Source organism: Diaphorina citri, unplaced genomic scaffold (assembly GCF_000475195.1).
Source record: "Diaphorina citri unplaced genomic scaffold, Diaci psyllid genome assembly version 1.1 scaffold1681, whole genome shotgun sequence".
Classification (NCBI taxonomy): domain Eukaryota; kingdom Metazoa; phylum Arthropoda; class Insecta; order Hemiptera; family Psyllidae; genus Diaphorina; species Diaphorina citri.
The window spans coordinates 7,256-18,693 of NW_007379107.1; the positions used below are offsets into that span (position 1 = coordinate 7,256).

Below are 11,438 nucleotides of genomic sequence, written 5' to 3' on the forward strand. Positions count from 1 at the left end.
AAATAAAGTGAGGTGGGCGTGTATACAACCGTCAAAGCTATATTAGGAGCCCGGAGTGAGCGCGAAGCCCGCGGCTCCGTCTCAGCTTGGGCCCAGAGGGCCTTAACCCTTAGTGCAACCGGCATCGCTAAAATAGAAGGCAGGGACCGCCGGTTAAGCAAGCCCGGGTTCGGTGTGACCCACCACCCCTACCACCTTCTTAAGCCGGCGGTCTAGCGCCCCTAAGAACGCTATCCTTGACCTCGTTAGGACCCTTGCTAATCCCTTACGCACCCTGTGAGACTCCCCTTCTTTTGTTTCTTTTACTCCAGTCGGTCGGATCAATCGCAAACCAACCACGCCGGACGAACATTCGCGATCCGGCGCCCAAGCTAAGGCCGGCCCCGCGTAAATAGGACTACCTAATTACAAACAAAAGCCTTGCCGACCGAAAGGGGATAGGATAGAAGGAAGAGAGTAAGCTAAAGCCCTGCATTTCTGGCTATCGTTCAATGTCAAGGGACAGTTGGAAAAAAAAAAAAATTTTTTTTTTTTTTTTGAAAGATAACTGAATAAAGTTTCACAACAAAAAAAAAGCTTGAGAAGAGCCCTTTGCTCCGGTTCAATCTTTAACTACTCAGTGCGAGGGACTCGGCAACAGGTCACAAAAGACCGCGTGGGACATAATTCTGAATTGGCCTAGCAGTTTCCGGCCCAACGTGGTATCCTCCGGCGAACCTGTGCGAGACAGGCTGCGAATGCATCGAGTTGACAAAAGATGTGTTCTCTGTTAGACAGGTTTGGATATCAATGCAGGTCACTAATGACCCTATTCGCAACCGGCCAACAACTTCGACGCGCGGGAAGAATGCGTACCTTACTTGACGTTATACCTTTGTGTTTATAACATTGTTTTAAAAATGCGATGGGAAAAATGTTAAATTACTGTTATCTTTTCTTTGATAAAAAAAAAAAAAAAGTTAATTTCCGCGAATCCATTGATGGTTCCTAGTAAGCGCGACTGAAGATATAATCTAACCCACTACTTTGTAAAATACACCTGCACCCTCTAAGGAGTTTCCAAGATTGCCGTTAAAGAGCAAGGTACATCAAAAGTAGCTCATGTCATTTACCGATAAGGAAGTTTAATTTTAAGCTAGGCGTTCCCGGTTCCCATTTGAGATCTTGTGCACTGGGTTAACTGATTAATTACCCACACGAGGACGTCAGACTCCGTAACCACGACATAGGGTTAGGTGAGCCTGGGGTCTCATTGATCCGAACAACAACAACAACAGCACAGACAACAACAACAGACAACTACACTACAAAAAAAAAAAAAAAAATTATCAACATAATAAGAACATAAACAAGTGATTCTGTCTTTATTTTGTTTGCTTTCACTTTTTTTGTCTTCTCACTCCCCCCCTTTTTTTACTTAATTCTTTTAAAATACCATTTTTTTTCCTCTTTGAGTAGGAAAACAAAGGTGAAAGAAAAAAAAGAAGATTATAGCCTGGGGTTACATTTGATCTTATGAACTTCATTGAATGGTCACTCTAGTCGTATAATTACTGGTTTGTTGCGGCTAGCCGACTTTCAAAAAAAGGATGGCGTCGATCTCAGCTCCGATATCCTACGGAAGTTTTGTTGTGGTCACCCGATGTGCGCAGCTAGTAAATGCAGTTTTTTTGTGTTATTATGTCACAACTTTGGTGCTCACTGCAGCATTGTAGGATTTTCCCAATATCTCAATAATCCTAAAATCCAATGTTTACCTACCATGCTGGCACCGGTCGCTATGCGCATTTATATGTCATAGCTACTCATTTTCCTCACGAGGCTGAGTGGGCCCCGCAACAGCCAGTCACGGAATCAATCATTTGGATGATACAAATTTCTTGACCCCGCCGGGAATCGAACCCGGGTCTCCCGCGTGCAAGGCGGGACTGGTGAGTGGATTAGGATAGGCTAATAACATATTCGTGTGTTGAAAATACATTGAGGAGGCAATATCAAAACGGGGGGAGAAGGTGAGTTTATTCCCATGTCCCGAAAAACGTATGAGTTAATTCCGCTCGAAGAAAGGTCATGTACGCGTTGAAGACTATATCAGTCTCCCGTTTCTAGATCCACCTGCTGTCTTGGACTGTTTATTATTATTTATTTTATTTTTATGCGGAGTAAACTCATACATGACCTTTTTTCCAACGGAGTAAAGTTATACCTTTTTATTCAAAATTGACCCAAAATTTTAGGAGTAAACTCGTAACTACTTGTTAGTCCGTCCTTCCTTTATTATTACAATAGTAATAAAAAGGTATAAGGGACGGACTATTATATTCGGTGTCGTCTGTCTGTCTGTCACTCTGTCTGTTCCCATAGAAGGACTTATCCAAACCTGGTCGACCTATATATCAAATTATTTTTAGGTCAGGCATAAACAAACAAATATTCATTTTTATATATTAGATTGTCCCAAAATTTTAGGAGTAAACTCGTAACGACTTGTTTTTATTTTGCAGCAATGAAACAATCTCTAATCCTTACTGAATTCTCGACTGTTTTATAGGGTCCGAAAGGTGAAGAAAAGTTCTACATCGCATGCCAGGCTCCCCTACAGAATACCATAGAGGATTTTTATTTTGGAGCAATGAAACAATCTCTAATCTTTGCTGAATTCTCGACTGTTTTATAGGGTCCGAAAGGTGAAGAAAAGTTCTACATCGCATGCCAGGCTCCCCTACAGAATACCATAGAGGATTTCTGGCGTATGATTTGGACTCATCAGTCTAAAGTTATCCTCATGATAACAGCCCTGTTTGAAAATTCGGTGAGTACCCAAAGGTAGAAACACACTATCACGTCACGTGAGCTCACGTGACGTGATAGTAGTGTGGCTGTCCTGAACGATATTACTTACTTACTGCGTAGTCATCACAGACCGCGAGGGTCCTTGGCTTCAGACGCCATGCTTCTTCATACACTTCTGTCCTGTGCTATTTCTTGCCATTGCTCAATGTTTTCTGCCCCAATTTCTCTCGAGATTTTATTATTATTTTTATTTATTTTTTGCCTGAACGAGAATACCTAAAATCTTCCTCTTCTTCTTCCTAGCCTTCAATCAATCCATAATCGTTCCATCATGGGACGGGTCGATGTATCGATGTACGAAGCCTCTCCACCAATTTCGATCATTGACCCTATTCAAATAGGGTCGGCGTTTCTTGTCAGTCTCTTCAAGGCAGCCCTATTGTGTACCTCGTTTCCTGATAATTTTTTCTCACTCAAGTCTTGATTCACACAATCCTTCCACCTTTTCTCCGGCCCTCACTTCCATTCTCTCAACTCTTTTCCCTATGTAGCTGTATTCTATTCTATAAACAGGGTATATTCTATTCTATATATTCTATTTCTATTTCCAGGTGGAGAAATGCGCGGACTACCTGCCCCCGTCCGAAGTACTGGACTGCCATCGAGTGTTCGGTGATTTCCAGATAACCCTCAAGAAGCGAGAGGTGCGAGAGAAATACGCAATTGCCCTCATGAGGCTGTGAGTGCACCCCGCTTTCCAAGGATAGAGCCGAAAAAATCTCGGCTCTGACTAAACCGAACCCGGAACCTGCGGTGTGCAAGCCACTAATTAAGTTTTAAAAAAGCCAGCCTAGTTAGCTTGGTTGGTAGCGCGTCTGCCTTGTCAGCGCTAGGTTGCGGGTTCGATTCCCGCTGGGGGCGGATTTTATTCTAAACTTTATTTCCTATCCTGTTTCGGGACGATAACTTCTCTCTTCGATTTCGGGACCTTGGCAGTTACAGTTCCCTTTACCAAACCTCTTTTTTAATAGATCAGTTGCGCTTACTTGGGTGATGTTTCAAAGTCATAGAGCAGGAAAAATGAGGACCAACGGAATTTTTCTTTTTCATAAGCAGGGTATATTCTATTCTATGTATTCCATTTCCAGGTGGAGAAATGTGCGGACTACCTGCCCCCGTCCGAAGTACTGGACTGTCATCGAGTGTTCGGTGATTTCCAGATAACCCTCAAGAAGCGAGAGGTGCGAGAGAAATACGTGATATCCTCGCTGCAAATTAAGAATCTGGAGACTAACTTGTGGCGAGAACTGACCCATGTGTGGTACACCAACTGGCCCACGACAGGTAAATATTGACCCATAATAGGTAATTATTGACCCACAACATTAACACAGTTTATTGGAGGTGCGAGAAAAATACGTGATATCCTCACTTTAAATTAAGAAGCTGGAGACTAACTTGTGGCGAGAACTGGCCCATGTGTGATTTACCAACTGGCCCACTGCAGGTAAATATTGAACCACAACTTTAATTTAATTTATACTTATATTATAATGAATGCCCCACTTTTCTAGGCAAATCTGATAATTGAAATGAAGCCGTATTTTATTATTCCTCTTTGTGGCACTTTCGCCAAAGAGAATAAAGAGATAGGAAAGCATATTCCCACAGAAACCCATTTATTAAAACATCTCCCTTAACATGAGAGACAGACTCTAATTCTTGGAATTTTTTCTTACAAATTTTCACTCAGAAGCCTTCTTTCAGATAACCATTGAAAATACTTGAGTGGCCCGAAGTGTGGCGCCATTACACCCAAAGAATGAAAAATCACCTCTGTGTTGCCTCTTTGCGCACAGAGAGGCATAATAAAATACGACTAGATTTGTGAACACTTACCGATTTCGTTCATCAATAATTGCGAAGTACGGATTCTCATGCCTATTTTTAAGCACAATTGGAGGGACAATTTACTCCCTCGAAGTAACTTCGATATCCAATAACCTTATAAATGCTCTACTTGATACACTACTCTAAATTATTGGTATATATCCTATAACCTCATTTAACATTCTTCTCCCTCAGGTGTCCCGAACGAGGAGAGCTCGCTGATCGCGTTCCTAATCGAGGCCCGGGCCCACATGAAAGGGGCCGCGGGTCGTGAGGCCGGGCCTCTCGTCATCCACTGTTCTCCCGGCACCGGCCGCACCGGCACAGTCCTGGCCTGCGACATTCTCATCCGGCATTTCGAGACGTCGCGCAGTGTGGATGTTCCGCGGGTGGTGTACAATATCCGCCAGTGTAGGGCCGGCGCTGTGGCCACGTCCCAGCAGTATGCTTTCATCTATCGAGTGAGTACACTAATAAATTGGTAGGGTGACCTAATGGCCTCAATCACAATCTGAATTTTCAAGAGATTGATAGAGGGAAATGTAACTGCTAAGGTCTCGTGGCCCCGACATTGAAGAGAGAAGGAAGACAGGTTTGGAGAAAATCCGTCCCTGGCGGAAATCGAACCCGCGACCTAGCGTTTACAAGGCAGACTCGCTACCCTCCAAGCTAACTAGGCTGCCTGATCATTTTGTTACTTTATAACTTCAATGTTACGGTATCCAATTTAACCTCACCCAGCCTGAGAGCCATTTCACACTGAGCGGATTTTTACCACGCGGATTCCGCTTTCGCGGTTTTTTTCCGCCTAGTCAATGAGTGTTTAATGAGTCCTTTCACACACAGCGGTATTTCTTGAAGTAGTGTTACCTACGTAAATGTAAATTGTTTTTATACCGCTGTGTGTGAAAGAAATCGCGGATTTTGCAGGCGGTAAAAATCCGCTCAGTGTGAAATGGCTCTGAGTGGGGCCGGGAAAAACCAGCAGCACGCGAGACGCGAGTGGCCATATGGTCACCCATCCGGTCACCAACCACGCGCAACGTTGTCTAACTTCAGTGATCCACTGAGTACTGGTGCAATGTGCTATCTTCGCTGGCTTTTGAAGTCGAAGAAAGCATGCATGGCCAAATCTAATACTTTTCTCTGTATTGTTTTCAGGTATTAAATGTATACGCCTCAAAACTGACCGGAGGAGCCTTGGACTCGATCTAAACCTACAAACGACCTGATATAGAAGAAATAAGAAATTGGAATGACAGATTCGAAACCAAACACCGCTCCCCCCTCCTCATTCCATTTGACGTTAGAAAATTCTCTGTAATCGCCGTATCACGAAGAAGAAGAAGAAGAAGAAGAAAAATTCTAGAACTGAAAAATAAGGTCAGAGGAAGAGGGAATTTCAAATAATTGAAAGTTTCATAAGGAAATAGAAAACCATATTCGAGAATCGAACTCGAAAAAATATGGACGAAAATATCTAGAAATGAAGAAGTAGAAAAAAAAAAATAAGTAAAGAAGGAAAAACTCGAAACTTTAAAAAATAAATTCACGAAAAAATTGGGTACGTGAAATTTTTTCGAGCTTCCGATGTGTCGACAAGCATAGTCCCCACCCGAATGCCCACCCCCGGGACCTAACTTTGTCAGCATACTGAAAAAGTTGAGGGGAAAATTTCCCGATTTCCCCTAAAGCTGCAAAAGTTCCCACGCATGCGCAAAAGAAATTTCTCCCACTCTTGACTCCTCCCACTTTCTGAACTTTTCAGTGTGCTACCAAAGTTATGTTCCGGGGGTGGGTATTGTGGTGGGGACTATGCTTGTCGACGGTTCGGTAGCTTGAAAATTTTAGCGATCTTTTTTTTTCTCCAAATTTATTTTTGAAAATTGAAATAGGTATTTTTTTTTCTGAAAATTATTGATTTTTTTTTTACTAGTCGATACCTACCTATGTCTCTGTGCTATGTAACAAAGAATAAAATGCTATTTATTATTCACACATTTCCCGTTATTTTTTTCATCATTATCATCAAGATTATTTTTCATGATTTATAAATTATTTTAGTATATTTTTAGGTATTTTTTTCCGTAAAACAAAAAAAAAAAATCTTGGGATTTTTTCACATAAAATAAAAACCTTTGGCAGCAAATGTCCCAAACATAGACCTGATTTTGTAAGACTAGAAATACGCGTTCGATAGATTCAAAGCCCAATTTTAAACCTAATTACCTAAATGATATCCAGGGAAAGTTTGATCGACTTTGATCAGTTGTAGGGTGGACGGCTAAAAAATGAGTTTACGAACAAACCTTATTTACTACCAACAGAACTACTTAATTTTTGACACCCCTTTGATGGAAAATAGAATAGACGTAATTTTGTAAGACTAGAAATACGCGTTCGATAGATTCGAAGCCCAATTTTAAACCTAAATGATATCCAGGGAAAGTTTGATCGACTTTGATCAGTTGTAGGGCGGACGGCTAAAAAATGAGTTAACGAACAAACCTTATTTACTACCAACAGAACTACTTAATTTTTGACACCCCTTTGATGGAAAATAGAGGGACACCTTTTAGTTTTGCTTTTACCATGATAAAATATTTAGACACCTAAGGTCTCTAAATAGAAGATACGACACAGTGACGTTCAATGATGCAAAATAGATTGCGTAAGTGTGACGTCATTTTGGACACAAGCGTTTTGAAAATGGTCAATAACCTAACTATGTATTATACAGGTTTTTACCTACATATTTTGTACATGAAATTAATTACCTATGTACCTAGATGTTAATATGGCTCCAGGGTGTGTGAGAAGTCACTTGTTTTTGACAGATATGTGTTAATACAAAGCCTATTGAAGTTTAGACATAGTGACGTTCAATGATGCAATATAGACCGCGTAAGTGTGACGTCATTTTGGACACAAGCGTTTTGAAAATGGTCATCACTTAAGCCGTCAATGACCTAACTATGTATTATACAGGTTTTTACCTACATATTTTGTACATGAAATTAATTACCTATGTGCCTAGATGTTAATATGGCTCCAGGGTGTGTGAGAAGTCACTTGTTTTTGACAGATATGTGTTAATACAAAGCCTATTGAAGTTTAATTGGACACTCTGTTTAATTTATTTGTAATTTTTACAATCATCTACTTAACGCATTTTTTTACTTTCTATTACTACAGTATAGCGAGCTATACTAGTTTTTCTCACTTTTCTTACACTTTGTTTCAACTTTTTATTATTATTATTGGGCTATTATCTGATTGTAAATATCTGTATAACTCCTGTCTGATAATTCCATCTCACACACTCTATGGCCCCTCTTACCAATTTATAAACCTACTACTCCCCATTTACATTTGTGATATGCTAGAAATTTATTTTCCAACCTACCCTATGTAGGTGCAGTATTATTATAAATTATAAATACAATGTTAAGCAACGCTGCTCTATGCTCAGAATTGACCTGTTTTTATTTTCCTCATTTCCTTTAGTTTGATTTGAAAAGTTCAATTTAAGAAGGGCGTAAGGGATTAGACCAGATTAGTCTGGCTGGGGGACTTTAAAAGACATCACCTTGAAATTCCCCTTGCTAAAAAAAATAACAAAGGTTGAGTGCGAAGGGCATCCACGTAAAATTTTTAGCCAAAACCAAATGTCAGCACAGCAATCACCCTTGGTCTGATTGAGAGACCGACGATGACGAAAAATACCGCCCCCTCTGAACAAGTTGCACCAACCATCTTGCGCAAAATTACTGCCCACGGAGACTTCCTTAGCTCAAAGACGAAAATCGCTCTTTTCTTTTACTATCAAAAAATTGACTCTTCTATTTATTGGCGTGCAACGAAAAAAAAAAAAAAAAAAAAAAAAAAAAAGGCTTTTTTTTTTTAGCCAAAACCAAATGTCAGCACAGCAATCACCCTTGGGCTAATTGAGAGACTGACGAAAAATACCGCCCCGGCCCCTTCTGAACAATTTGCACCAACCATCTGGCGCCAAATTACTGCCCGTGGAGACTTCCTTAGCTCAAAGACGAAAATCGCTCTTTTTTTTTACTATCAAAAAATTAACTCTTCTATTTATTGGAGTTTTAACTAAAACAGGTCTCATGCAACAAAAAAGAAAAAAACCCAGGCTTTTCATTACGTTGTTGGTTTAATTATTGGGAGTAAAAGACACTTTAACAAGGAAATCAACTTATGAGGTAAAAAATACATGAACATTAAATATAAAAACATAATACGTGATAGCCGGGTCTACAATTTCGTGCTTCTACAATTTAAAATAGAAACTCACTATCATCACGTCACGTGAAGTCATGGGGGGGGTTAGAAAGATGTAGTTCAAAGTTTGCCCAGATATAATATTGTAGGTAATTTTGTTCAGGACAGCCTGACTCCCCATGACTTCACGTGACGTGATGATAGCGTGTTTCTACCTTTAGAGGTTGTAAGCGCAAGGGCGCGGGTTCGATTCCCACCCGGGGCGAAATGCAGGAAATCATAAACCCGGCTAGAGTAGGACATAAAGTAAATATACCTAGATATGACACAATGGTAGGTACCTTAAAGTATCAATAAAATAACAAGACACATTACCCCAGTCACTCACGCTCAGACCATCTGAACGTGGGTGGCGGAAAAAGCTTCAGACCGCGTCTCAGACGATCTGACAGACCTAGGTCTGTCGGTCTGACCGTGAATGGCTGGCACTAGGATAGATCTCTCTTGAACAGGTTAACTTTTAACCTTTTAGGTACTTTCCTTATCCTATAGGAAGGAAAGTAATGTTCTCGGGTCAAATTTTTCAATCGCATCCTGAGAATAATAATCTCAGTCATTATCAATGCATCGCAAAGATATGAAAGGGGTTAACACATAACCTGGGGAGATCAACGGGTTAACCTTTGTTGCTATAGATTCTGATAATATACTGAGCCAAATGAAATTCCGACCACCTAGAAATTTTGTTCTAGATGTAATGTACGTACATGCTAGTTGGTTATTGGATAGAGAGGATTCTTGTTCACTTGTTGAGCAATTAGCGAATTACATTCACTTTCAGTGAGACCAGACAGCGAGGATTATTTGATAAGGAAACCCTACCCCTGGATTATAGCTTATATCTCCTTGTTTTTTTTTCCCAAGAGGTTTGACAGAGGGAACTGTGACTGCTAAGGTCTTATCGTCCCGAAATTGAAGAGAGAAGGAAGACAGGATAGGAGAAAGCCAGCCGTTCCGAGAACGAATATTATCCCATCAGGATAAAATCCGCCCCGGGCGGGAATCGAACCCGCGGCCTAGCGCTTACAAGGCAGACGCACTACCAACTAAGCTAGGAATCGAACCCGCGGCCTAGCGCTTACGAGGCAGACGCACTACCAACTAAGCTAACTAGGCTGGCTTTCAAGAGATTGATAGAGGGAAATGTTACTGCTAAGGTCTCGTGGCCCCGAAATTGAAGAGAGAAGGAAGACAGGTTTGGAGAAAATCCGTCCCTGGCGGAGATCGAACCCGCGACCTAGCGTTTACAAGGCAGACTCGCTACCCTCCAAGCTAACTAGGCTGCCTGATCATTTTGTTACTTTATAACTTCAATGTTACGGTATCCAATTTAACCTCACCCAGCCTGAGAGCCATTTCACACTGAGCGGATTTTTACCACGCGGATTCCGCTTTCGCGGTTTTTTTCCGCCTAGTCAATGAGTGTTTAATGAGTCCTTTCACACACAGCGGTATTTCTTGAAGTAGTGTTACCTACGTAAATGTAAATTGTTTTTATACCGCTGTGTGTGAAAGAAATCGCGGATTTTGCAGGCGGTAAAAATCCGCTCAGTGTGAAATGGCTCTGAGTGGGGCCGGGAAAAACCAGCAGCACGCGAGACGCGAGTGGCCATATGGTCACCCATCCGGTCACCAACCACGCGCAACGTTGTCTAACTTCAGTGATCCACTGAGTACTGGTGCAATGTGCTATCTTCGCTGGCTTTTGAAGTCGAAGAAAGCATGCATGGCCAAATCTAATACTTTTCTCTGTATTGTTTTCAGGTATTAAATGTATACGCTTCAAAACTGACCGGAGGAGCCTTGGACTCGATCTAAACCTACAAACGACCTGATATAGAAGAAATAAGAAATTGGAATGACAGATTCGAAACCAAACACCGCTCCCCCCTCCTCATTCCATTTGACGTTAGAAAATTCTCTGTAATCGCCGTATCAGGAAGAAGAAGAAGAAGAAGAAGAAAAAAAACATTCTAGAACTGAAAAATAAGGTCAGAGGAAGAGGGAATTTCAAATAATTGAAAGTTTCATAAGGAAATAGAAAACCATATTCGAGAACCTCTTCATTCCATTTGACGTTAGAAAATTCTCTGTAATCGCCGTATCACGAAGAAGAAGAAGAAGAAGAAGAAAAATTCTAGAACTGAAAAATAAGGTCAGAGGAAGAGGGAATTTCAAATAATTGAAAGTTTCATAAGGAAATAGAAAACCATATTCGAGAATCGAACTCGAAAAAATATGGACGAAAATATCTAGAAATGAAGAAGTAGAAAAAATTCTTCAATTGAGTGATTCGTTTTTTTAACGGCCATCTTACTCTCATTTAAAGTCTACAGCCAAGAGACTTTAATAGAAAAAAAAAATAAGTAAAAAAGGAAAAACTCGAAATTTAAAAAAAATAAATTCACGGAAAAATTGGGTACGTGAAAATTTTTTTGAGCTTCCGATGTGTCGAG

General features: G+C 40.8%; 1 protein-coding gene and 1 long non-coding RNA gene across 2 annotated transcripts in view; one reads left to right on the top strand and one right to left on the bottom strand.

Annotated features, from left to right (window-relative positions):
• LOC103516852 (mucin-5AC) overlaps positions 1-10,899 on the top strand; it is a 15,326-nt gene extending 4,427 nt beyond the window's left edge. The window contains exons 6-11 of the mRNA XM_026829140.1: positions 2,552-2,561; positions 2,678-2,812; positions 3,405-3,497; positions 4,035-4,137; positions 4,879-5,144; positions 10,747-10,899. Coding sequence (XP_026684941.1) covers positions 2,552-2,561; positions 2,678-2,812; positions 3,405-3,497; positions 4,035-4,137; positions 4,879-5,144; positions 10,747-10,800 — 661 coding nt within the window. The 3' untranslated portion in view covers positions 10,801-10,899. The remainder of the gene's footprint in view (positions 1-2,551; positions 2,562-2,677; positions 2,813-3,404; positions 3,498-4,034; positions 4,138-4,878; positions 5,145-10,746) is intronic.
• On the bottom strand, positions 6,310-7,539 carry LOC103516851. Its single transcript, XR_001809733.2, has 2 exons — positions 7,056-7,539; positions 6,310-6,848 (listed from the first exon to the last, which is right to left on the bottom strand). It is a non-coding gene; the product is annotated as an uncharacterized LOC103516851 (long non-coding RNA).
• Positions 10,900-11,438: the final 539 nt, after the last annotated feature.